We start from the raw sequence: 26,953 nt of genomic DNA, 5'->3' as shown, positions 1-26,953 counted from the left end.
CCCCTGACCCCTCGCTTCCTTGTGAAGGCCGGGACGCTAATTGCGGGGTGCGTCCAGGGAGGGTCACGCCTCTCCAGCAGGCCGAGCAGGATCTGGTGAAAGGGTAGGGCAGGCCGGGAGCCCAACTGTCGGACCTTCCGTCTCCTCCAGCTTTTCTCCCTGGGAGCCAGCCCTCCTCTCTCTCTACATGCCCTGGGCCTCTGGCCGCTAGGCTTCCCAAGCAGCAAAGATTAATCTCAATATTGCTGTTACTCAATAGTATTTCCCATGCTGATTTAGATTTGAAGAGTTTTCATCCTCTCCAGCATACTTTCACCTCTATTATCTTATTTTTATGCTGATAATAAGGCAGGTGTTTTTGCCCCACCCCACCCCCATTGTACAGTCAAATTGAGGCACAGAATGATCTGCCTAAGGTCACAGAGCTGGCTAATAAGCAGGTGGACTGGTGGAGACTGGGTGTGTCATCAGCTGGGCCCATGCCATGGGCCTTAGCTCACCCCTGCCCTTTCCTGGTGCCCCTGGCACTCCAGATGCAATCTCCCTTGAACCCCAACATTTTCTTCTCTTATAGGAACTGGCCCAGGCATGGACATTCCCCCCTCTCTCACTTCATGTTTGAAATCTTACATAGTAGGGGCTCTGTGAATGAGACAGGCAGTCCTGGCCCTCATGGAGCAGACCACCCAGCCAGGCAGACAGACAGACAGACACAGAATGAGGCTGTCAGAAGGGACAGGATGGGCAGAGAGCAACTCCAGAGACTGGAGGGTGCCTAGGGCCGTGCGGTCTCACTGCTCACCCCCAAGCATTTAGGCACAGCTCTGCCTCGCAGAGTTGGGTGTTCTCTCCACTTACCACTGGTGAGAGCCACTGAGTATCCTGAGCATCAGACAGGTATAGTGGCTGCTGGCCAGGGCAAACTCTGGCCTGACGGTTGTTCTTGATTCCTTCTTCCCTCCCACGGACCAATAGACCAGAATGTAAATGCATTTCCAAATGTGTCCTCACGCCCTGCCCCGTACACAAGTGCTAGGCTTCTCACACAGCTGCCGGAGGTGGGTGGAGGGGGGCCTGGGCCTGACCTAACAGTCCCCTTAGGCCTGTCCAGTTGCCCCAGACAATCCAGGTATCTGCCCCTGAGATTCTAGACTCTTCAAGACCCGAGCCCCGCCCTCCTGTTGCTCAGCTGGACAGGGCGCCTTGTGGCCCCGGTGATGAGCGGCTGTTGTCCCTCCCTGTGATGACGAGAGCAGATCCCTCTGAGAAGCTGAGTCTGACTCAGCTGTGCTTTCAGAGCATCTTGTTAGTCATGCCTGGGGCCTTCCTGGAGCAGGTGGCCCCGCTGGGGCCAGAAGGGATGCTGCCGGTGGTAGGTGGAACACTGTGGAAGGAACATGGGCCCAGTGACTCCCAGAAGAAGAGGAAAGCTGTGTCCAGAGCTCAGATCCACTTTTTAAGGGAAGGCGTGGGATTCTAGTTGCTTGCATATGTTTAGACTTCGACCAGCGTGGACGCTGGGGGAAGGAGCCCTATGTATAGGGCCTCATCTGACTCTGCCCGACATGTTCTCAGCCCTTGGGGAGAACTCAAGGCCTCAGTTGTCTGGCTGGGGTGTGAGGTGTGGGCAGCCGGAGCAGTTGCTGGGTTGCTGAATGGAGGAGAATGCAGGCTTTCCTGGCACCAAGGGGACTGTAGCCATCAGACGGGTGGAGGGAGGGTGACTTTTTGCTGGGGTCATGACAGCAAGGCATTTTTAGCTTACTCTGCCTTCCAGAAAGGTGCCCTGTAAACCAGAGCGCAAGGCGGCACAGGTGGGTGTCAGGGCAGCCCTCCGTGGGTGGCAGCGAGTGGAGCCAGAGGGGCCTAGGCCTCAGCGGCCACGTGGCCTTGGGCAAGTCTCTTTCTCTCTTTCCCTTGCTTTCCTGATTTATAAACAGGGATATTGACTAGAAGGGTTTGGGTTGTATTCCCACTCTCAGTGTCTTAACTTAGGCTGTGCAAGGCAACGGGAGATGAGGGGGCAGCGACCCCTCTTGGTCATAAAGCTGCGACTCTCCGAGCATCTTCCCAGTGGTGGCCTCCAACCAGGACGGAGTGTCAGCTGCGAGCAATTTTTTTAGAAGGATTTTCAGAGTCCCCTACCCCTGAGTATTGCCTCCTGCAGCCTGCCTGAGCTCTGGTTGTCTGTAGAAGGCCCCTGTTGTGTAGATACATAACTTGGGAAGATTCTAATGGTCTAATGGTCAGGATTCTAATCCTTCTAATGGTCACTTCAAGGGAGAACTAGAAAGGAAGAGCCCTGAGGCAAGGCAGTAGGGGAGTTTTTATGATACTGGGCGAGGGGCAAGGCCCAGAGTATCACTTGGGTAGCGCAGGGCACCCCAGGGCGAGGCAGGTGGCCGGCTTCACCTGTTCGGCTTTGCTGGGGCCGGTGCTGCAGGGGCAACCCATGCAGAACAGGAGCCTGCGGGTCCCACGTGGACTCTGGTGGCTCATGGAGGAGGTCGGCCTTCTCGATCTCTCTTCTTCTCTTGGTTCTTGACTTCTGTGCTGGGCAGCTGCTGGGAATATCATCAAAGAGATCACAGAGCCATGGATTTGTTCCCCCCTGATGCTCCTAGCTTCCCCCAGATCATGTCATGGGGCTGCAAGCCCCACGCCCAGAAAATAAGCCATCCCCTTTGGCAATCAAACCAGGTGAGCTCGACGGTGCGATTCATTGAAGTCATTCCCCCAAACTTGAAAATACTCAAAAGCGCATTACATTTTTAAAATACAAATTTGTTCATGGAATTATAAAAAGAAATCACATGATGGAGAGTTTAGGTTAGGAAAACTGGCACTTTCTCATGCTTTATGTCTGTCTTAAATGTTATTTTTTCACAGAGGCGTCCCTAACCATCCTATCTAAATTAGATCTTTTGTGGCCCTGCATTTTTTAATTGAAGTATAATTAATCTACAGTGTTCTATTAGTTTCAAGTGTACAATAGAATGATTCAGCAGTTCTGTACATTACTCAGTGCTCATCATGATAAGTGCACTCTTAACGCCTGTCGCCTGTTTCACCCATCCCCCCCACCCATCTCCCCTCTGGTAACCATCGGTTTGTTCTCTGTCGTTTTTTATTTGTCTCGTTTTCGTTGGTTTGTTCATTTGTTTTGTTTCTTAAATTCCACATATGAGTGAAGTCATATGATATTTGTCTTTCTTTCTCTGACTTACTTCACTTAGCATAACACATTCTAGATTCATCCATGTTGTTGCTAATGGCAGGATTTCACTATTTTTTATGGCTGAATAATATTCCATTATGTATATATGATATATATAATACACACACACACACACACACACACACACACACACACACCACTTCTTTATTCATCCATCTATCTATCAGTGGATACTTACGTTGCTTCTGTATGTTGGCTATTGTCAACAATGCTGCAATAAACATGGGGGTCCTTATACCTTTTTGAGTTAGTTTCTGTTTTCTTTGGGTAAATACCCAGTAGTGGAATTACTGGATCACCTGGTAAATCTATTTTTAAAATTTAGAGGAACCTCCATACCGTTTTCTATACTGACTGTACCAGTTTGTATTCCCACAGTGTATGAAGGGTCCTTCTCTCCGCAATCTTCACTAACGCTTGTTATTTCTGGTCATTTTGAGTCTAGCCATTCTGACTGGTGTGAGATGATATCTCATTGTGGTTTTCATTTGCATTTCCCTGATGATGAGTGATGTGGAGCCTCTTTTCATGCGTCTGTTGGCCATTCTTATGTCTTCTTTGGAAAGATGTCTATTCAAGCTCTGCCCATATTTTAACTGGGTTGTTTTTACGATGTTGAGTTGTGTAAGTTCTTTATATATTTTGGATATTAACCCTTTGTCAGGCATATCATTTACAAACATCTCCAATGGTTTCCTTTGCCATGCAAAAGCCTTTTATTTTGGTGTAGTCCTAATAGTTGCATTTTGCTTTTTTTTGCCTCAGAAGACATATCTGGGAAAACGTTCCTATGTCTGATGTCAAAGAGATTACTGCCCATGTTTTGTTTTGTTTTTCTAGGAATTTTATGGTTTTAGCTCTCACATTTAGATCCTTAATCCATTTTGAATTTATTTCTGTGTATAGTGGAAGACAGTGGTCCTATTTCATTCTTTTGCATGTAGCTGTCCAGTTTTCCCGGCACCATTTATTGAGGAGATGGTCTTTTCCCCGTTGCCTATTCCTGCCTCCTTTGTTGTAGATTAATTGACCATAGATGTGTGGGTTTATTTCTGGGCTCTCTGTTCTGTTCCATTGATCTATGTGTCTTTTTTTTTTTTTTTTTTTTTAAACACACATTTAACCTGCTGTTGCTATGTGTCAGGCACTCTTCTAAGGGCTTTGCAAGGATTAACTTATTCAATCTTCGCAGAATCCTTGTCAGGTACTCCTACTTTCTCTATTTTACAGTTATGGGGAGAAACCAAGGCACAGAGAGGTTAGGAAATCCAAGCAGGCTGGTACGAGCTGGCGAGTGGCAGAGCTGGGATTCGAACCCAGGCGGCTTGGCTTTTGAACCAGCGGTCTCGGCATTGTGTTCTGCTCCCCCAATCACAGCTTGCAGTGTGCTTTGTCCGTGGTCTCCCTCCCCCTTTGGCAGCGGAGCTCCCTGTCCTCTCATCCACTTTGCTCAGCAAGGTCAAGTGAATGAACAAAGGCTGAGAGAGGGGAAGTGCCCATAAGCTAACTACCTTAGACACTAATTATGATACTTTTGACAGATTGTGGATCTTCACACCATGGGTAGGAACCACTCCCGTCAGTCCCAACGTCGTCTTTGTGAGGGCGGAACGGCCAGCTGTGCCAACACACCTGGGGCAAGAGGCCAGTGAGGGGCCTCGTGCCAGTGCCTGGCTCCTGCTTGGCTGCTCCCGGCTCCTCTGTCTTGCCCTTGCCCTTGCTCACTCCCTTGCCGTCTCTCTGAACCTCCTTATCTCTGTCTGCCTGTCTCATCCGCTTCTCTTTGTTCCTGTCTGTGCCTCCAGACCCTCCCCCAGACTACTGGGGTTTGAGGACACGAAATAGAAATTTTATTTCATGAACACTATTGGGCAGTGTAAAACCAACATCAGCACAGCTGGCATAAGATGTAGGCAGATGGTTACTTCGGGATCCTAAAAAGCAGTTTCAGTTGAGTTATCTGTTACGTTGTGGGTTCGGAAGCTGCTGGAATCCTGGGTCCTGTCTGATCCCTGCAGTGGTGGTGCTAAGGGGTGGCTTGGGGGGTTAGATGCCCCTAAGTTTCCATTAGTTCCAAACAAATGTGCAGTAATGCCAAAAATGGTGTGTTTGCTACCAAAACGTAACTACGCAGTGAATGCCTACACCCCATTTCTACCCACTGCCCATAAGCCGCCCACCCTGTGCATACTCAGGAGCCTCCAAGCCTCAGACAGGGAACCGTCTGCTCTCTGTGTTGCTCATTATCTTCCATCAAGCCTTTATAACAAGTGGGGCTGGAAGGCTCGGTTCCTTCCTTCCTTCCTTCCTTCCTTCCTTCCTTCCTTCCTTCCTTCCTTCTTGGTCCCTTGCACATGTTAACATGGTTACTGAAGATACATTCAATGACAATACAAAGTGGTAGAGGGGATCCAGAAGGCAGACTCCCTGTCACAAAGAATTTCAGAGGTGAGCTGAAGAAACAACCTGTATGGATGAAAAGTTAAATGGCAGGGCAGGGGCTAACCAACACCACATCGGCAATAACACCAGAGGCGTCGTGATATGCCAGACGCGCCCAGGACAAATATCAAGAGGAGAGTTCACAGACAGGAGGGGTTACCCTGTCAGGAGGGCTGAAGTCAGGCTGTGTGGAAGGGTGGGTTTGTCCCGGGACGGGAGGTGAGTAGGCCACGGACAGTAGCGGGGAGGGCACTACAGGCTTGGGGTTTGGCCAGCAGAACCAGACACATAGCCTGGGACTCTGACAAATGGCCCGGGTGGCGTGTCTGACTCATGCATCCGGGGCAGGTGGCGAGTGTGATGCTGAATATCAGGGCTGCCCACGAACCTAAAAAGAAATGCCTGGAAATCCAACGGTGGCACACAACATACGAACCCATGAGAACGAAAAACACACACGGAGCTGTTCTAAAACACATTCAATAAGGCGTAACTACAGACGAGGGTGGTTCACAAGCAACCGGATGTGGGTGACTGTCTTGGGTCTCGACCCTGGGTACTTCCAGGCCACAGTGGCATGGAGGCTGGAGAGCACCTTTAGGTGCCGGGGGTCCCCTTGGGAGGTGACTAGGTCTCACCTGCGCTGGGCCAGCTGCAGGGCCCTTCCCGTTCTGGTCTTGTGCTGAAGTGACCCAGCCTCGGTTTCAGAGGACAAGGATGGTGGGTAGGCTGGCCTGGGTCAGTCCCTCCCATAGCCTGTTGGTTCTGAGACCCCCCCCCCCCCCCCCACCCAACCACCTTGGTGGCCCAGAGACGCGTGGGGTCTACTTCAATCAGCAGTCTAACGCTGGGCCATCTCTGTCCTCTGTCCCACTTAGAAACCAAGGTTCTAAGAACAGCTTTCCAGCCCAGCCTGAATCCTGCCCATCCAGTAAACGGCATAGCGCCAGGCACACGGTGAGCGCTCAGTAAATACTTGCTGATGGAATGCTCATTGCTCACACTGACAGTCCGCCTGCCTCCTGATCCTTGCCCAGGTGGCTTCGCCCTCTAAACCTCCACAGCGGCACTCAATCCTCACTTCCTGATGGAGAGGAGCCCCCCCCCCCCCCGTTGGTGCTCTCATCACGGGCGCACCATCTCCTGCGCACCTCTCCCCACCCCTTCCCTGCCCTCTGTCACCAGAATGCAGCCTCCTGGGCCTCCCACCTTGCTGGCTGGCCCCACGGCAAGAGCTTTCGATCAAGGGTGGAAAGCCCACGTGAAGACCCAGCCGGTGAGAGAACTCAGAAAGAGGAACAGCAGAGGTTTCTGTCTAGACCAGCTGCTGTCTGCAATACCATTTAATGCGTTCGTCTGTACGGACATACGTACGTGCATCTAAGTTTATCTAGGAGGCGTCTTCGTGTGAACGTACAGATGTGTGTTCATACCTTGGCGGGTGGACTTTTTTCCTCCTGTCCTATACTTGTGGCCATGTCAGCGCGTCTTGGGATGTAGAGTCCCGACCCAGGGAGTGGGGATGAGCAGCCCCGAGAGGCACAGAGGCATTCAAGTGGAGGCGGGATAGCCTCTCAGGATCGCGTAAGGGCTTGCAACACCATACTTTAGTTGCCACTGAGTCTGAGTGCAGACCCCCTTGCATAGCAACCCAGACGCGATTAAGTGGTTGTTGATGCGTTTTGCGAGACAACGGGACGTCAGTGCCCCTTAGGATGGCCTCTGGTGGGAAGCCCCACTGCATAGCTCACCGACGTGCTCCCGGCTGTGTCTCCCAACCATTCTGGGCCTCAGTTTCCTCATCGGTGAGTGAGGATAACAACGGTACTGTTAAGGGTTGCAGGGAGACTAAAGGAGAGGGTGCACAGGGGGCTTCGTGTGTGACACGTGACACATGCTTCATCGGTGTTAACAGTTGTCCTCAACGTTGGCGTTGTAGTTCTTGCTGGGGGACCTGGGTCTGAAAGAGCCGGGTCCTCTGATGTGCCCTCTGGCTCTATGGGGTCAGTCTCAACCGTCCCTGGCTCCCAGCCTTGCTCCTGGCCTACACTTCCCCTGTTGGAGGGAGGCGCTCCTGCCCCAGAAGCTCTGTCCCACAGGCAGGTCAGCTGGACAGTAGGGCCACACCGGCAGGGCTCGACAGCCTGGCCTTAGCCAGGGATCACCCGGCCGGGCCCTTGAAGGCACCATCCACCCCGAATTCCGAGGCGTCATTCTCCTGGCCCAGCCAGTGATAGTCTCCTTTATTCCCTAAACTAACTAGAGTCTGAGATCTGGGCCTGTGCTGCCCACCCCCAGAGGCTGCGGGTTCTGGCTGGCAGGGGTCGCTGCCCGCTCTCGGCTTGTGCAGACGAAACTCAGGCAGGCCGAGCAGCCTTTCTGCTCCTACTCCTTCCACTGGCCTCCCCCCTTCCAGGAAAGGGCCAGGCGGACTCGTCAGCTGTGCTTCTGCTGTGAGTCCCTGGCGAGGTGGCTTGCCGCAGGCTGTCCCCTGCACCCCGGAGACCCCACCTGTGGCCTCTTCTCCACACGGCACAGGTGGAGGACCGTCCCTAACCCTGGGCTGGGGCGGGAAGCCCCAAATGAACTTGGAAGGGATTGTCAGGTCCAACCCTGTCATTTCAGAGATGGGAGACTGAGGTCAGAGAGGGGAAGTGTCTCACATTTCAAGCACACTGGCTGAGGGGGACACGCCCTCCTACTTCACCCCTGGCAAAAAGTCACTATAGAGTAGTCTCAGTCGTTCATCAATTGTGCCTTTTCATTGGAGAGTTTTCTTCTATTGAGAGGGCAGAATCTCCATGCGGTGTTCTTTCTGGAACAGGGCGTTTTAGCAGATTTTACCTTCGACAGGAGGGAAAATGTGGCAGCCCCAAGTTCCTGCACTTCTGCTCTTGGACTTGGGGAGCAAGGATGCTGAGAAGCCTCATCTCTCTGGGGAGGGTCCTTGGGAAGATGAGTGTAAGTAAGGGATGCAGGGAGCAGGCTGCTGGGCCCCCAGGAGAGGAAGGGTGGGCCCTCTGGCTCCCTCTAAGACCTCTTGCCCATCCCTGGCCTGGATGACCGTAAATCAGGAAGCTGTGAGAACCTGGAACATGTAAAACCTGAGCTGCTGACTCAGCAAGAGTTAGAGACCATTTGCACACTATTGCTGGGGTGACTGAGCTCTGTGTGGCTTGATGTTAACAAGGGCAGCCCCTCTTCCCGACCCACACCTCCTATATCTCTCCTTCCGCTGCCCCCCACGCTTGCCTGAGCACTTACTGTTTTTCAGACCTGTAATGACCACCTTTCTCTGTTCCTCATATTAAGCCCCAGGAACTTAAAGATGAAGCGAGGCTGTAGCTCCTTGGAAAGTCAGGCCTGTGGCTTGCAGGTGGGTCGGTGTTTGGAGAGCATCACCCAAAGATAAGCCCATCAGTGCTCCCAATTTGGACAGAGGAACCCCCCCCCCCCCCAAACTAGATCCATCTTGCTGTGCCTGTTTGCATGACCTATTTCTCTGGCTACAAACAGCTAGCATTACCTGTTCTAAACATCTGGAATTACCTGCCTGCTTAGTCACCTTCCCTCTGGCTTCAAACAGCTGCAGGGCCCCACCCCCTCTCCACCTCCTGTCCATCTAGGGTCCCTCCCTCCCTTTTTTCTTCCTGGAAGGATCTGGAGGTACCAGATCCACAAGTTCCGATGCCTTTAAAAGGATCAGCCTGGGAAATAAGGCTCATTTGAGAGCTGTGACGTTCACCTTGACTCTAGTGAAAGTCCAAACAGCCAGTCCCCTTTTGGCCTCCAACCGGGCACCATGAGGGCCTGCGTGCCCTTGATAGTGGCCATGCTCTGCAGCCTGGCCTGGGCTGGTAAGTCGTTATCTGGTGGGGGTGAAAAGCGTCCTGCCTAGAGAAGCAGAGAGGTAGGGAACTTGGTAGAAAGTGAGGGTAGTGGGACAAGAGAGGGTCAGCTCTGTTCTACAGCCATGGAGCATCTTAGACCTGTCCCTGTTGGAGTATAGGAGTGATCTCTGGGGTGAAGGGGACTGTGTAAAGGGGGCTGCAGGGCTGATGGACTAATGTCATGACTTGACTCTTATCACTCATGACTTGTCACTTCTTGACTCTTTGGAAGACCAGCTCCAAACATCTCTTAGTCCAACCTGACTTGTGATCTCACCAAGGTTTTGTCTGCGGGCTCACTATGTGGTATAAGGCTGGGGCGGGGGCTGGGGCCTGCTGGGTTTGAGTGGCCTGGTTGCCTTTGGTCACTGGCTCCACTGCCTGGGGTTGGGTGAGGTTGTCTGGGAGTGGGGGGGCGGGGGGGGGGCGCGGGGGAGGCGGCGACTGGAAAAGCCCCTGACCAGGAGGTGGGCCATGTGCTCTCCCAGCTGTACAAATGGTCAGCAGAGGAATGGCTCTTTGACCCAGTGTCAGAGGGACCAGAGCACAGAGAAGGGTCCCGCCTGCAGTTACTAAGCGGTGCTGAAGGTGGGACCAGCGGCTTCCTGCCTGGTAGCTGTGCAAAATGCTGATGCCGATGTGTTAATTGATGGTTAATGGGTGAGTAGGAACGAGTGCCAAGGGAGGGGGCCGAGCTGAGAGGTGGGTGGGGAATTCTCCCCTGCCGGAGGAGAAAGAATCAGAGCTTGATATCCATCCCACCCAACCCAGGTTGTTCCTATATAGGGTTGTTGTAAGGATTAGGATAATGTATAAGTACCTTACGCGGAGTGAGATCTCAATGAACTGGGTTTTAAAGAAAATTTTAATGTTTATTTATTTTAGAGAGAGAGAGAAAGAGAGAGCAGGGGAGGGGCAGAGAGAGAGGAAGGGAACACAGAATCCAAAGCAGGCTCCAGGCTCTGAGCTGTCAGCACAGAGCCCGATGCTGGGGCTGGAATTCACGAACCGTGAGATCATGACCTGAGCCGAAGTCGGTGGCTGAACTGGCTGAGCTACCCAGGTGCCTCCAATGAACTGGGGTTTTGGTTATGATTATGCTTATAAATATTCCTGGGCAAAACTCCCTCTTGGAGTCCTTTCCAGTCAGGTTATGTCTAAGGAAACCCCTAGCGGGATGCCCAAATGGAAAAGCTTTGGAGGAGAAAGCTATTCCCAGGCTCCCTGCACCGGGACGGACCGCCTCTACTCTGGCACCCACAGCAGAACAGCTGGGAGTCAGCTCTGTCTGGGCCCTGGGTGGTGGACAGCCAATAAGGGAGGGCATGAGACCTTTTAGCTTAGCGTAAAGGAGTGGCCGCTGGGTTGGCACATCCCAGTCTCAGGAGAGGAGAGCGGCTTGAGACATTTGGTCCCCGGGTGGACACCCCTGAGGGCAGAGGCAACAGTGGCTTCTGAAGTGCAGGTGGACCCCTGAGTCTGGGATGGTGATCTGATCTGGCCGTGGGGTGGATGGGGAGGTTAGGAGGGGCCAGTGGGCGATGCCTTCTTTCCTAAGGTGGGAGGGAAGAGGCTCTGCTCTTGTCTCTCCTGGTTCCAACATCTCAGAACTGAGATTCAAGAATGTGAATCAGATGAAGGAGTCACTGCCAGCCTCAGGACCTTGGTTGTTTCAAGTGAACTGAGGCAGGAAGCTGGTCCTAGAAATGAATCTTCTTGGTTGACTAGGTCTCCAGGGAAACAGCATCTGGGGCTCCTGGACAGGCATGGATGTAGGATGCCCCAATCATCAGAGGGCCTAATATAATAGGGACATTCAGGCTTGGGACCAGACTCTCTTGGTGGGCAGCATGGATAGGGAGGGGGCATTCTGGCATACTGAAGTCTTGAAGAGTGCAGAGAAATTTAACATTTCATGGGAGAGGAGGAGAGGGGGATGGAGGGAAAACCTGAGATAGAAAAGGCCAAAACGAAGAAAGGCAGAGGCTCGGAGAGATGAGGCAGAAGGGCAAGGGACAGATGGTTGCTGAAGCAGTGACTGCACCTGACCAGTGGGTGAGGCACACAAAGAGCCTTGTGTGGCCCGGAGGCACAGGGCGGGGATGCTGGAGTGAGGAGTCAGGGTGACTAGTCCACTGAGCGTCCCCAGGACAGCACAGCAAGGCGCCTACGAGGAAAAGTCCCTCCTACCTCCCCCCCCCCCTCAAATCCCCAGGTCATCTGGAAGAAGACCAAGTTTACAGGGAACCCCTGGAAGGGGGTTCTTACTGGGGACAAAGTTCTTGAACAGAGATGAAAAAGTCCCCGCAGCCAGGGCCAGTGGGGGTTGTTCTGAGCTCCCCAGAACAGACCATTCACTTGGGGCCTTCTCAACTGGTGCCAGCTGCTGGAAAGAAGTGAATTCTCTCCTTGGACTCTGCTGATCTGGCCCATTGTAAATGTTGCCCTGATTTGTCTGGATTTTCTCCCTTTGGATTCTGGGTGTACTGCCAGGCTGACCGAGCGGGCAGCTGACCAAGCCTTCCTCCTGGCCTAAAAATTTCTCCTTAAGATCTCTGCATTGGGGCTCCAAGGGAGCATCATTTAGATTCAAGAGGACTTCCCCTGAGCCCCAAGGGACCAGTGGCCTTGGGCCTGGTTGTTTTCTTTAAAATTTTTTTTTTTAACATTTATTTATTTTTGAGACAGAGAGAGACAGAGCATGAACGGGGGAGGGTCAGAGAGAGAGGGAGACACAGAATCTGAAACAGGCTCCAGGCTCCGAGCCGTCAGCACAGAGCCCAACGCGGGGCTCGAACTCACGGACCGCGAGATCATGACCTGAGCCGAAGTCGGCTGCTCAACCGACTGAGCCACCCAGGTGCCCTGGGCCTGGTTGTTTTTAAGGACGGTCCATCGGATCAAAGGCCTGCCTTCCTGGCCACATTGGAGGCCCTGTGCGCAACTTGAGGCTGCCTCAGGATCTGGTTAACCTTGACCTGACACCTCTTTGAGGTAAAGAACACAGGCTCACAGCAATGACGTCACCGTCAGCAACATAAATGCACCGACACCCCAGTCCAAGGGATGGCCCAGCTGAAACGCGGGGAGGGAGTCAGCTAGATTACGTATGTCGACAGGGAAGACTGCTTCAGCCTGTCTGAACACTTGCCACGTTGAAGGTGGGCATGGAATATGGCCACTGTGCATTTATCGAACACACGCGGCCACTACGTGTCATGTGCTGTCTAGTGCTTTACCGGTATCCACCCATTTCATTCTTACAAATATTCTATGAGATGGTCTCCATCGTTATGACCCCTTCACAGATAGGGAAACTGAGGCACAGATGGTCAAATAACTTGCCCAAGATCTTGTAGCTGGCAAGTCAAAGAACCAGAATTCCAGCTCCCTGCCGTTTGGGCACCGGGTCGGGTTTCTCAACCTCCCTGCTATTCCCCCCTCATTAGCACAGGATAAACCCGCCTCCCGGACCCCAAACCAGTAACTGAATCCATATCCCTAATATTCACCTCCCACCTCCCACCCACTCCAGGCTTAAGTCGAGACACCGTACCTGTGTGCAGTCACAACCGGACTCAAACCCCACATCTAATCTGAGGCAAAACTGGGATAATTTCCCTTCTCCTGATCCTGACACGTTCGTCGACCCTGAAGCGGTCTTAAACCCATCCCCCACATTCCTCATCCAAACGTGGAGACAAAATTGTTACTTTTATCAACAAATGTAACTCCAGCCCAAATCCCAGTGGTAGCTCTTTGTCTCAACCTAGCCTAATCCCAACTCTGGCCCAAGTGAGTTGGAAACTCCGTTTCCGAGTTCATTCAAATTCCGATGCTAACAGTCACCCTGACTCTGATCTTGACCTCCTCCGTAGCCCACAGCCTGGCCCCCAAGCCCAGCCTTTGCTAAATCCAAACCTCAGGAACCTCAAGTGGAAACAGAGACTCTGTAATCACCCTTAAAGCTCAAAGTGGAAGGAAGGGGCCCCCAAAGCCAGCTGTCACCCGGGTGGGACTTGCGTCTTTAGGAGTGGTAGTGGGTTTGTGCCATTCCTTTCAAGACTTTTTTGTCTCACGCCCTTCGTGACTGAAAATTTGCTTCTGCAAAAGTCATCTGGCCGGAGCTAGCGATGTGGCCTGCGGTTCCATCACAGAGCCTATTCCAGAACCCAGATCTCACCCGTACCCTCCTCGTACCCCCCCACCCCCAGCATGAACTAATTCAAACGCATTCCAAAGGCTAGCAGAAACAGAAAGCTGGGACCCAGGGGGAAACAGGGTGTGGGGAAGACCGGAAGAAGGGGAGCAAAGAACAAAGCAGCAGAAGACATAAAAGGGGCGGGATGAGAGGAAGGGGGTGGCAGCGGGGAGAGGGCAGGTGGGATCCCTGGGGCGGGGCAGTGACTCGCCTTCGTCCGCGTGACGGGTGAAGGGTGGCCTGTGAGTCACGACCAGCCCACAGACCTCTTTCTTTGGTCTGCCTGACTTTTTTCTTTTCTTTTTTTTTTAAATTGGGAAATTTCACCTAAAAATGAAGGCTTCTCTTGAAAAACTAGAGGCTCTGGCAACACCGAGCCTGCGTCCCGACATGGCAGCAAGTGACTGGAGCTGAGAGTGGCTGCCAATTTCAGGCAGAGCATCCCTGCCAAGTTTGTCACGGTCCCCACCTCTTCCTACCGCCCGCCCCACCCCTGCTTCTTTACCTGCTTCTACTAGTGGTCTGGTCTCAATAGGCACTTGAGTTTGTGAGCCTCATCTGTGTTACGAGCCCTGCAATACACAGTGGGTGGAAGGCGGTGAGGACCAGGCTTATGTCATGCTCGGGAGGCTACGCGTGTATCTCTCCCTTGCAGATAGCAATGATCTTCCCTGCTTCCCCGTCTGCAAACCCTACTGCAGGGGGCACCTGGATGAGGAGAATAGGAGCCTCACAGCACTGAGTTTGTGACCTTCACTGTCCACAGGAAAAATGGAGTCATGTGCGTCTCGCTGTAATGAGAAATTTAACCGGGATGCTGCTTGCCACTGTGACCGCCGGTGTCCCCGGCACGGGGACTGCTGTGAAGACTATGACCAGCTGTGTACCGGTGAGGCTCCTTGAGGAGTGAGGGCTCTGGGAGGCACAGCACGCCAGGCCAAGTCCAGGCGCATGCCCAGTCTGCCTGAAGGGACGCTGGCTTGGGCATCCAGCGGTTCATCGCGGGGTTCAAGACTGATGACAGGGCTCACAGGGCCCGAATGGGGACACTGAGGCACAGAGCAAGGGTCAGGGATTTGGCCACTATTCGTCCCAGGTATTTTAGGATGTCCCCATTGTAAAACCCCAACGTAAAGGAAAATAGATGGCATTTACCTGGAGTACATGCCTGAACTGTCAGGATTAACAGTCCTATCTCGGAAGTTTAAGTAATTCCCCCAACAGCAAAATGACAGCAAACATTAATATAGTGTGAATTACGTTACCAATTGTTATTCAACACGTTAAATCGCAGAAGTGTAATAACGGCATCGAACTTCCCGATGCTCAAGCCACCGGGAAGACTGCGCGTGTCACAGTACTGTTGTGACTCACTCTACTTGTCCTATAATGAGTGGACCCAGTGGGTGCAACATCTCCAATCTGTCATTCCCTGCCTAGCGATTGAACGGGACACGCACCACCCTCAAAAGCCATTTGTTTCTCTGCTATGCTAACAACACAGTTTTAAAGGAATCGTTTGAAAAAAGAATTTTGAATAATTCCCCCGCTTGGGTGCCTCCAATGTTGTAGAGCACCAGATAAATGGTCTTCTGCTTTGTGACACAAAGCCTTGCTAAGTTCACTGCCAAACCATGTGCCCTGCTTCTCAGTTTGGCAAACGTGATCACTGAAGCCAATGGTAGGTAATGGCCAGCAAGACCACCGCATACAGTTGTGCAGGTTGTGCACTGCACAAGGCCACCTGGCTGAGAAGGCAAGCTGGACCAAAATTGAATCGATACCCTTCTTGCTGAGCCATGTGCCCTGATGAAGAGCTCGGTCTGCTGAGAGGAAGGAGTACCTTTTCCTAATTTTCCCGAAGTAAATTCTGGTATCTGCTGACCTGGCCATGTGTTCACCGAGCTGCTTCCACCCTGAAGGAACCCTCGTTCAATTTACACAAAAACACCACCAGCAGAAGTTCTGCTGATCAGGCCCAGGCAGGGAAACCCAGGTCCGGAGCTCACTGCCAGAATCAGAGCCTGCCCCTTTCCCCTGCCTTGTGCCCTATTCAGGAGACACAGGAGAGCCCGTTCACCTTGGACCATCGGGCTGGCATTTCACAGCAGAGACAATACTTAGCTTTGGAGCCAGTCCATCTCCAAGTCTCTGATTTGCAACGCAGAATCCTTTCCCCACAGAAAAAAAAATATAGATGATGCTCATGCTCCAGACTCTAAATCAGCCCTTGAAAGTCCATTTAGCATAACATTGGCTGCGTTGAGAACCCTGCGGATTGTCGGCACTTAGAACACGCAGCCTGGCGCAAAGTAAGTGATCAGAAGATATCGGTTGGCTGAATGAATCAGCCGACCCGCGATTCTGATGGTAATAACACAACACTCTCCAGAAAGCTCACTAACAGATTCTGAAGTACTTTGTAATAGTGTTGCTTCTTTGGGGCAAATTAGCGCCTGGCAGAGGAGCTCAGAGTCCCCAGGAGTAGCCTTCCTCCTCCTCCCCACCCCCCACTCCGCCCACCCTGCTCTGCCCAGAGCAGGGCTGCAGTCACACAGCCTGCAGGCCAGGGAATAGGGCAGCATTAAGAACGTGCTTTTCTGCACACGCCCTCCCCCCAGACAGTCCCTGTGGCCACTGCCAAGTGTTGTAAAGAAAGAAGGGAAGTTGGTATCTCAGCAAACAGTTCTCCGTCCTGGAGGGCCTGGGTGGAGTTCACCCTTGACTCTGACGGGGAGTTGTTATAGGTAAGGGATGTTCTAAGTGAGTGAGGGCCTTGTCATTTGGAGAATGTCAAGCCTGTCCATCTACCAACTTAGACTAAAGAAAAGTCATATGAAAATCAGAGTTTTCAGTCCAGAAGGCACCACCTCTGCCACCCCTCCCCTTTACACAGATGAGCAAATACAAATAGATCTCCCACTTCAGCCGATCCCGCTGAATACCTGAATGCTAACGTGGCAAGCAAGAGTTGTCCCCTGCGGAGATTCCCTTCACTTTCTATACAGTCTGCAGCCATTTTCAGTCTGTCTCCTTCTTCATGTGGGCCTTACCCCCTGCGCCTCAGCCCTTGTTTTGTATTCTCTGCCGCTGCACTGCTTGTCCCTGAGGTTGGGGGATCTGAGAACCGAGATAAAGGGAAGGGACCCCACGGGGGTGGTTGGTGACTTTCTTTCTCTGACCTATAGTGGAAGAGGACCCCAACGAGCCAGAGCCATTCCTGGAGCTGGAGGAAGAGACAGAGGCCCCAGTGAGCCGTAAGTTGGCCTTCCTAAAGCGGGGCCCTCAGGCCAGAGGAGGGGGGACATGAAAGGGTGACAAGGAGGGGTCAGCCATCCCGGTGGCCGCAGGCCCAGGCCTAAGCCAGATGGACACCCCCCCCCCCAACCCAGCACCTGGAGGTGGTGAGAGGGCTGGCCTCTGCAGCCTGGGCTGTAGGCAGGAAGGGAGTCTGAGGCCTACAGAGGGAAGGGGGAAGAGATTTTATTTTTAGAGTGGGAAGATTATAAAAACAACAGGCCAGAAAGTAGAGTTCGGCCTCTCTGAAAGGGCTTCCGGACTGCGAAGGGTGTGCACCAACTTAGCTTGTTTGTTTTCCTTCCCTGGAGATCTGGAATAGGAGTGCACGAGGGCGAGGGCAAGGCTGGGGGGTTGGAGAGGGCGAACTGGCCGTCGGATGGAGGGGCGCCCTCTAGTGGTCCACCGCGGACACACGCGCGCGCGCGCGCGCGCGCACACACACACACACAGATACACACACAGACACACACACACACACACAGACACACACACACACCCGCCCTCCCCTGTTTTCTCAGACTTGTACTCGGCGCCCAGCTCCTGCCGGGACCGCTGCCAGGAGGCCTTCGACAGGCACCAACCATGCCACTGTGATGCCCGCTGCCCAGAGTTTGGGAACTGCTGCAAGGATTTCGAGAGCCTGTGTGGCCACGGTCAGTCTCCTACTCCCTTTAGCATAGCCCCAGAGACGGAGGAACTCTCCAGAGCAGTGGTTGTCCAGGGGGTGGTCCCTGGACCCAGCAGCAGCAGGAACACCTGAGGATTTATTAGAAATGCAAACTCTGGGGCTTCCGCCAGACCCACTGTCAGAAACTCTGGGGGTGGGGCCCCCTGACCTGTTTTAGCAAGCCTTCCAGGGGATTCTGGTGCATGCCCAAGTTTGAGAACCTCCCCAGAGGAGGGGGCGGTGTGGACACTGTGTGGACATTCTGTGGGCAAGGCCACGTGCTGATTTTAAGTATCCTTTGGGCCCCAGGCCCCTGCCCTCCAACCACGAGGGTGACCCATGCGGCCTGTCTCCCTGGCTGCTGGCTTCTGGAAGTTGCCCAAGAGAGGGGGCACGCAGATCGCTGCCTCCCCTGCCGGGCCTGCCTTGGGCTGAGATACCCCTCCCGAATTCCTTCTAGAAGGCTTCTCCTACAGCAGTGACGCCATAACCAAGGAGGAACTGCAGAGCATCTCTGAGAAGATCTACAGGGCAGACACCAACAAAGCCCAGAAGGAAGATGTCATTATTAACAGCCAAAACCGCATCTCGCCCTCGGAGACCAGAGACCAAGTGGACTGCTGCCCAGAGCCGTGAGTTCTCGTCACTCCTCTTCCAGCAAAGTTCCCCCTACCCGCTCCCACCCCGGCTTTGCTTTCTTCCCTGCCCCCGTTCTTCTCTCCTCAAGGCAGGAAGGATCAAAGGTTGAGGAAAAAAAAAAAAAAAAGGTCTCCAGAGACAAATAAAGTTGTCTTGAGGGACTGTGGGTGTCCCGTTGGGAGGGTTGCTGTGATTGGGCCGATAATAGAACTGACCTTCCAAGAGCTGAAGGGGAAGAAAAGAGTGACCTCACGTACACCCTTGGAGAGCGTCTCGAGTCCCCGCTCTGCTCCCCAACCCAACCCTCCCCTGCCTGCCCTGGCCTGTCTGGCAGTTCCCGTGGGGGGGCGGTTTGCTCCATGTTCGGCCTCTCACTGGGCCTCCCTCTGCCTTCCCTAGGCTCTTCACATATGTCAACGAGAAGCTGTTTTCCAAGCCGACCTACGCCACCTTCATCAACCTCCTCAACAACTACCAGCGGGCCACGGGCCGTGGGGAGCACTTCAGTGCCCAGCAGCTGGCCGAGCAGGATGCCTTCCTCAGAGAGGTCATGAAGACCGCGGTCATGAAGGAACTCTATGCCTTCCTCCATCACCAGAGTGAGTGAGCCTCCCCAGGCCCCAGGAGGCGGTGCCGAGGACGCGGGTGTCTGCAGGAGAGCCTGCCAGCCCTGGGGCTCCGTGGTGGGGAGGCAAAGAGAGCAGGTGGGGACCGTGTAGTGGCCAGTGGATGCCTGTGAGGGGCAGGGAAGGGGCCAGCGAGGAGCCCAGGACAGACCGTGGCCCTGAGGGGCTGAAGAAGGCCTCTGTCTGGCTTGGAGGTCGCCTCTCTTTTTGATCTACCCTTAGTTGCCTCATTTATCCCCGCCACTCACTGCTTCAGTCTCAGGGTCTCTGCAGGATGGGGAGTCACCCCACTCCACCCCACCGCAGCCGCTCCCAGGGGCAGCGCCACTTTCTGGGCACGTAGGGTCCCTGATCCTCCTCCCTCCTTTTTCTGGGGAAACAGCAACAGAAAATCACCAAAAGTTCAGAGAGGGACGTTCTCCCGGAGGGGTTCTGTTTGGAGCGGCTCCAGGCAGGGACACATTTGAATCAGACCAAAAAAAGGTCTGAGCCGCAGGACTTTTTGGCATGGGGTTGTGTTTGTTAGGGTCGTGCAGATGCCTCTCGTGAACTCCAGGCAGCTGGGCTCTGCCTCGTGGGCAGCTCTGTCCAGGTCTTTCCCCTGCCTCAGAGCCTCTGCATTCCACCTGCCCACCTTCCCTTAAGAGTGAGTGACACGTAGGGGCGCCTGGGTGGCGCAGTCGGTTAAGCGTCCGACTTCAGCCAGGTCACGATCTCGCGGTCCGTGAGTTCGAGCCCCGCGTCGGGCTCTGGGCTGATGGCTCAGAGCCTGGAGCCTGTTTCTGATTCTGTGTCTCCCTCTCTCTCTGCCCCTCCCCTGTTCATGCTCTGTCTCTCTCTGTCCCAAAAATAAATAAACGTTGGAAAAAAAAAATTTTAAAAAGAGTGAGTGACACGCATTTTTAGGTAAAGCCGGTGACAGGCAAGTAATCCCTGTGAAGAGGGCGCGAGCCGGCACCGCCCCCTGGTGCTCCTCTGCAGTAAACACAGGAGAGAGTCTTGGAGGTCAAGGCAGCCCTCCAGCTTGTCAGAGGAGAGGAGCGGAGGCTCACACAGGCTAGATGACCTGTCTGAGACCATGAGGGACGTTGCGAGTTCTCTGGGACCCAGGGATTCGATACTGGGGCCAGGCTGTTCCACTACTTATCCTGTCCTCACCTCTCTCCCTGTCCAAATCCAGACCGCCCTTCCAGTTCTAGCTCACATCCCACATTGCTGAAGCTGCACCTGCCCCAGCTCACTGCTGGCTTTCAGCATCTCCTCAGAGGTCAAGGGTTTGCGGCCCAAATCGCCTTGGGCCGGAGACCGTGCCACTTGTCGGGCAAATGATCTTCCCTGTTTGAGCCTTATCTGTGAAATGGGGTCTCGGCAGATTAATGCATGTAAAGCACCGAGGGGAAAGCCGAGCACCGGGTAAGTGGTAGCCCTTCAGATGGTGAAACCATTGTCTTATTTCATGTGTATTCTTTCTTGTTTTCCGGCTGTGCTTTAAGTCCTTGAAAGGACGGAAGATGTCTGGTACCTCTTTGGTAGCCTCCAGCACACAATTCTGGGCGGCAGGCAGTCGACATCTGATGGCTCCCTAAATTAGAGCTCCAGCCCCAACTTTTCCCCGCTGCCTCTCTGACGTCTCACGTGGCTCTCATGGCATCTACTCAGAACTTAGTGGGGAGAGAACTCACGCTTCCCACCCCTTCTTCCAGACCTCCTTCCTCGGGCTGCGCCATCCCATCAGTGACACCACAGCTTATCCCAATGCTCGGGCCCAAACCCCGGGAATTATATTCAGTTCTTCTCTTTACTTCACAGCTCCTCACCTCCAACTGCCCCATCAGTAATGTCCAGCACATCCTCCTTCAAGATCTATCTCCCTGCTTCTCACCCCTCCTCCATGGCTGTCACCGCGGTTTGTCACCTGGACAAGGCGTTAGCCTCAAAACTGGTGTCCCTGCTGGCTTTTTACATATACTGCCAGAGTGAGCCTTTGAAAACAAAGCTATTGTATAACTTCCCTGCTTAAAACCTTTTGGTGGCTCTTTGTCCTCTCAGAAGCTATAAAAGAGTCAAGAGACCAGTTGCCGTAGGTAACGATCACGTGAACTCACGGGCCATATTTACCGGTCATTAACTGCGTGATCTTGTGTGAGTTACATAGCCTAGATCTGCCTCGATTTCCTCATTTCTAAATTGGGGATAATTAGTATCAACCTTATGTGAACCATCAGTGTGCGGACTGAAAGCACTTAAAACATTTCAGGCACATAGAACACACTCGGTACGTCTAAAATATTTTTGTATGATTACTTTTTGGCTGACACCCAGCTTTCTTGCCATGGCTTGTGTGGGGGGCCGCTGCCTACCTCTCAGACCACCTCTCCTACCACTCTCCCCTGCAGCCCACTATGCTCCGGCCACACTGACTTTTTCTTCGCTCTGAACACGAAGCCCAAGTCATCTTAGAGCCTTGTACCTGCTGCTCCCTCTACGTGGAAGAATCTTTCCCCCTGGTTTCACATGGCTGACTCCTTCAGGTCTCTGATTAGTGCTACCTTCTCTGAGAAGCCTTTCTGATCTTCTTTTCTAGAAGAGCCCCCTACCCCCACCCCACCTCCAGTCATCATGGGATGCTCTGCTTTATTTTCTTTATGGCACTTATTTTCAATCATATTGTTTAATATTTGTCTCTTCACTGGAATGGAAACCATGAAGGCAAGGATCTTGTCCTTGCCTTTCCCTGCTGGATCCTCAGCCTTTATCTGGCTTGGCACAGAACAGAGGCACTGTGCATAGTTATTGAATACACAACTGAATGCATATTTGATGGTTGAACCCGTGTGTCTCTTGATGTGCTGGAGCAGGCGACCCTTCCCTGCTTCCCAGGACCTGGTCCCACCTTCTCCTCTCCTAAGTCCTCCGTGTTCCTCTCTGCAGACCGCTACAGCTCGGAACAAGAGTTTGTCAGTGACTTGAAGAACATGTGGTTTGGGCTCTATTCAAGAGGCAATGGAGAGGAAGACTCAAGTGGCTTTGAACATGTCTTCTCAGGTGAGACTATTCTGCTTGGAAATAAAGAGTTGGAGGAATGAAGAGAGCTTCCCTCAGGAGTAGGACGGCATTGGGCACTGATGAATCGGCAGCCAAGTCAGCTAATGGGGAGGGACACGTCTGAGGAGCTGTTTTTGAAGAACGGTCTCTTCTGGAGTATCTGGAGAGGAAAGGAGACCAGATACTGGGGCTCCCCAAGGGCACACATAGGAAGGGAGATGTGTTTGGGGGGTATGACCGTCTACCTCTGGATGGTCCTCTGCTTTCCAAGAGGGCCATGGGCTTTCTCCCCACTGTCCCACCCCATGAAGCTCCCACCAGGTTTGGCTTGCTCCTGGGGAAATGGCTGAGAGGAGTATCCAGATTGATCACCAGGGCCAGCCAGGAGGAGGAATCCTCCCAAGAGCTTGAGCTGAAAGGGTTGGGGGGGAGGCTTTCCTAGGTGAGAGTTGGGGATGTGTGGGATGCTGGGAAGTCAGGGTGAGGGACTGAGCAGGTGTGCATGCTACAAGCCAAAGCCTGAAGAAGGGGGACAGCCTCGGCATGGGAGGGGCCGTAGGGGTTGGAGGGGAGGCCCAGATCACCCACCTTGAACTCTTTATTATAGGTGAAGTCAAAAAAGGCAAAGTCACTGGCTTCCATAACTGGATCCGCTTCTACATGCAAGAGAAGGAGGGCCTGGTCGACTATTACAGTCACATCTATGACGGCCCTGTGAGTACTGAGTGATGACCCCAAGAGCTGAAGAAGCCTTATGAGTAGTCAGACTTCCTGCCCTCACTCTGCACTCCAAATAGCCAGACTTGCCTCTCACCGTGACTCTCATTGGCCACCTAGTGGGGATTGTGAATATGACTTCCTTATCTGCTGGAGAGCACATTTAGGCAGCTGGGACCCCGAGATCCCCTTCTAAACACTGAAGGCTCCAGGCTGCAGAGGGCAGGAGGCAGACAGCGCCATCTCTGGATGCGAGGCTGAGGGGAGGGGAGGATTCTCATGGCGGGGGGGGGGGGGGGGGGGGGGGAAGACCGCTCTCAAAGATGTGCCATTACCCCCTGCCTGAATTTCCTTAGAAGGTGGCCTTGGCTGGAAGTTTCAGCCTGGCTAGTCTGAGTTCAACCCGTTACATTTTATAAAAAAGAAATCTTTGCTGCCCTGTGCCAGGAAATAATTTGGGGGCAATAAATTGTCCTCCTCCTCCACACGTAATGGCCACAAGAAACAGAGCTCTGGCTGTCAGTCACAGGAATGTTGGCTCTGGCCTCCCTGGGAGATGCACACGGGCAGCTCCAGACGGAGGGTGCCGACACCTTAGCGGGCCAGACTGTCTCCTTGGTCGACGTGAAGAAGCCAGCCTCCCCAGAAAATTCAGACGGGCCATCGCCAAATCTTGGCCGGCTGCTAATCGTTTGCCACGTCTCTGTCAGACCCCACTCTGCGGTATTCACCAGGCCCTCTCTGCTACTCTCCACAGTGGGATTCTTACCCCGACGTGTTAGCCATGCAGTTCAACTGGGACGGCTACTACAAGGAAGTGGGCTCAGCCTTCATCGGCAGCAGCCCTGAGTTTGAGTTTGCGCTCTACTCCCTGTGCTTCATTGCCAGGCCCGGCAAAGTGTAAGTACTGGGCCGGCCAGGCCCGGGGAGCAGGCTGGGGCCACATGTCATCCTCAGCCAGGACCCGTCGGGAGAGCTGGGTTCTGTGACTCCGTGGCTCGGACAAATCACCCTTCTGGACCTCGGTTTTCTCACTTGTGAAATGGAGTTGTTAGATAAGACTGGTGGTTGCTAGGGACACCTGAGTGGCTCAGTCGGTTAAGCATCTGATTTCTGATTTCAGCTCAGGTCATGATCTCACGATTCGTGGGATTGAGCCCCACATTAGGCTCTGCACTGACAGTGAGCAGCCTGCTTAGGATTCTCTCTCTCTCTCTCTTTCTCTCTCTCTCTCTGTGCCCCTACCTGCTAATGCACATGCGTGCTCTCTCTCAAAATAAATAAATCAACATTAAAAAAAAAAAAAGACTGATGGTTGCCAAACTTTACCTTAGCAGCGGAACCACCATGTGAAATCTTATGCAGAACCTTCCTATATAAAACAGTGAGGGGCACCTGGGTGGCTCAGTCGATTAAGTGTCTGACTTTGGCTCAGGTCAGGATCTCAAGGCTTGTGGATTAGGGCCCTGTGTCGGGCTCTGTGCTGTCAGCTTGGAGCCTGGAGCCTGCTTTGGAGTCGTTGTCTCCCTCTCTGTCTGCCCCTCCTCTGCTCTCTCTCTCTCTTTCAAAAATAAACATTAAAAAAAATAAAACAGTGAGAAAATGGAGCTGCCCTGGCACCTGAGCCTCTCTCTTTGGCACCCAAGGCTCCTAGTGGGAACCTGACATCCCAGAGAGTATAGCTAGAAACCACGGGGCCCCATGCATTCCAACATTTGAGGATTTGGGGTCCTACTACTTCTAAAACCCTAACAAGACATTTCATTTCTGGGGGGTTCAGCCCTAGAGTCTGAGATTTTAGAATAATACTGTTCTGGAGGAGATGAGGAGCAGTGTTCTTTAAGAAGATAGAAAATAAGGCACAGATTTTGAAGGGCTGCTTGTGCTGGAGGTAGTGGCTGAAATAAAGCTGTGGCAGGTCTCTTAAAGGCTATTCAAGTCCGGGTGGAGCCCTTCTGCATGGGTCGGGCTTGATCTTCCTAGGCAGGGGATGGGTGCGGAGAGATGTGATGGGCCCCTCTGACTTGGCCGTCTTTCCCCACAGGTGCCAGTTAAGCCTGGGTGGATACCCCTTGGCCATCCAGACCTATACGTGGGACAAGTCCACCTATGGAAATGGCAAGAAATACGTCGCCACAGCCTATGTGGTATCTTCCACCCAATAGAGCTTGGAACCAGACAGGGGCATGAGGACAGTGGGAGCTCTGGCAAGACTCAGGTGCTATCTGCTCTGGGCTGGAGGAGGATGGGGAAGACTGGAGGGGGGATTCCCAAGTCTAAAAATGCCCTTATGGGAAAGAGGGAAAAGAAACAAGTAAGAAAAATGCAGAGAAACCGTCAAATCTTTGTGCTGTAGCATTTTGGAAATTGAGTCCAGACAGAGAAGATGGGAGCCCTCCACAGCCCTTTGCCCTGATGGATACAAGTCCTTGACGTCTCTAGGCCTCATGTTTCCTTTGAATGTAAAGGGAAGGAGTTTTCCCCCTTTCCTTTTTGGGTAGGTTGGTGAGAGGGCAAACCTGACGGTATCGTTACCGTGAAGGTGTTTTCAATTGTTCTTAAGAAGAACAGCAGATAAAAATTTAAGGTCACTATAACGGCTGTTATCGTACACAGCTTTGCAAACTGAAGTTCAGCCCTATCTCGGGGCCTCAAAGGACTCTGGTCATGGAAATTAAGCAGTGGCCGTTTGGTCTTTTCTAGGGTTATATCCTCTCAGAACAGGGTCTGAGAGAACGCTGATGCCTGATGGAGAGGATAATGGGTTGGCACTGTGAGTGAACCTGGGAGGGAGTGAACTTCTCCGGGCCTGGGTGTTTTTGCAGCCAGCTCAGTGCCTGCATCAAGAAGCATTCTACTTGTTTAGTGCAGGTGCAGAGGTGTATTTTGACCCCACATATTTTGTGAGAGAGTCCCCCAAATGGGAAGAAGATTTTGCATCAGAACAAAGGAATTTACAGCTTGGTGGCATTAACAGTTATTTTAAGGGCTTATCCAGCAGCCATCATTTTACTCTAGAATTAAAGACCAGGGAGAGTGGGACTCCCTCTTCCAACCTCAGTTACGCACTTCTCCCTGACCTCAGGGAGAACCAGATACTGTCTCACGGAACTAGGTTTGAATGATGGTTTACAGCATTCGAGTCTCCAATTAAAGTCATTAAGAAAACCTGAAATCTGTCCCTTCTTTGTATGTGACCCCGCCCAAGTGTCTGTCTCCCTCCCTGCCTTTTCCCTGGAGCAGGGCTGGGAGCGATGCTGCTGGCTTCAGTGTCTCTTCAGGATGGTGTGGGAATGCGGTATCTCAAAGTCCTTGAGGACTCACCAAGTCTCTCTAGCCAACAGGGGAAGGGAGTTCTTCCTGGTGGATTTGTAACGGGAAGAGTGGAAGGAGTGTACTTATGGCTTCTGGTTCCACATATAAGGAGCCTGGAAGTTACTACCAGCATCCTACCAACAAATACAAAGCTGAACAGACTGAAATAGCAACAACTCTTCTTGGATCTGGAAGAGAGGAGAGGACACAGGCAAACAGATGTCCTTAGGATTGGAAAGTCAGGCAAATCAAGATTGGAATAAGTTTGGAAAGACAGCTTACTGGGGCAGAGACTCTCAGGCAGAAACCATTGCAGAAGGCAGTGACAAGACAGGAAAATCTGAACTGCAACTGATGAATTGCCTGATGGAGAGGCGGTACAGACTAATCCGAGAGTTAAAAACTCCAGGAACCCAGTCACAGGGGGATGCCACAGTATTGTGAGATTTACCTCTTGGAGTTCCGCCAGGTCCCATAGAGTGTATCAGAGAGAAACCCCCTTGGGCTTCTGGCATAGGGAGGAGAGGTGGAATCATTTTGAAATAACTAGAGCACTCTGTCCTTAACAAAGCCTGCCTTTGGGGGAAACTTGTTAGCCAGAGGCTAACCTGCTGAAATATTATTAGAGCCTAACTGATCTGGGGAAGGGAAATACCCAAATCAACCCACTTTAGCCATCCTCTCACACACAAAGGGGGAGAAAAAAACCTTCTGAGAAACACTCGTGAAATTCTCAATCCAGAGGCACAGGCTCACTAAAAGACTCAGCCACAATCATTGTAGGACGTTTCCCCTCTCCCCACACCTCACCACCACGTTACTAAAGGCCTATTTACCAAGCCTGGCAATCAGCAAAGCATACCAAAAGGCAAA

The 26,953-nt window shown here is 52.7% G+C and overlaps 1 protein-coding gene and 1 long non-coding RNA gene across 4 annotated transcripts in view; one reads left to right on the top strand and one right to left on the bottom strand.

Moving 5' to 3' along the window:
* Positions 1-595: 595 nt before the first annotated feature.
* LOC123591385 overlaps positions 596-26,953 on the bottom strand; it is a 36,884-nt gene continuing 10,526 nt past the window's right edge. Inside the window, exon 3 of one of the 2 annotated variants that reach the window (XR_006709292.1) lies at positions 596-2,561. This is a non-coding gene — a long non-coding RNA (uncharacterized LOC123591385). Of the gene's footprint in view, positions 2,565-26,953 lie in introns of both variants that reach the window. The other variant, XR_006709290.1, reaches the window with a different exon arrangement.
* ENDOU (endonuclease, poly(U) specific) lies at positions 8,360-25,107 on the top strand. 2 transcript variants are annotated; one of them, XM_045465652.1, is made up of 11 exons: positions 8,360-9,537; positions 14,111-14,222; positions 14,538-14,660; positions 16,960-17,028; positions 17,590-17,724; positions 18,199-18,370; positions 18,777-18,976; positions 21,935-22,048; positions 22,656-22,762; positions 23,523-23,665; positions 24,810-25,107. In XM_045465652.1, the coding sequence occupies exons 3-11, from the start codon at positions 14,543-14,545 to the stop codon at positions 24,928-24,930; spliced, it is 1,179 nt and encodes a 392-aa protein (XP_045321608.1). In that variant the 5' UTR covers positions 8,360-9,537; positions 14,111-14,222; positions 14,538-14,542; the 3' UTR covers positions 24,931-25,107. The 2 variants fall into 2 exon arrangements, with proteins under 2 accessions (XP_045321608.1, XP_045321607.1); XM_045465651.1 differs by lacking the exon at positions 14,111-14,222 and having other exon boundaries at positions 8,362-9,537.

Source organism: Leopardus geoffroyi, chromosome B4 (assembly GCF_018350155.1).
Source record: "Leopardus geoffroyi isolate Oge1 chromosome B4, O.geoffroyi_Oge1_pat1.0, whole genome shotgun sequence".
Taxonomy (NCBI): Eukaryota; Metazoa; Chordata; class Mammalia; order Carnivora; family Felidae; genus Leopardus; species Leopardus geoffroyi.
The sequence above is the reverse complement of the archived record's forward strand: the minus strand, read 5'-3'. Positions and strand labels throughout refer to the sequence as shown.

Coding starts and splice junctions, on each gene's coding strand:
- ENDOU (XM_045465651.1), top strand. CDS start 9,483: ATGAGGGCCTGCGTGCCCTTGATAGTGGCCATGCTCTGCAGCCTGGCC. Junction 9,538..14,537: donor CTGCAGCCTGGCCTGGGCTG/GTAAGTCGTTAT, acceptor CACTGTCCACAG/GAAAAATGGAGTCATGTGCG. Junction 18,977..21,934: donor TGCCTTCCTCCATCACCAGA/GTGAGTGAGCCT, acceptor TCCTCTCTGCAG/ACCGCTACAGCTCGGAACAA.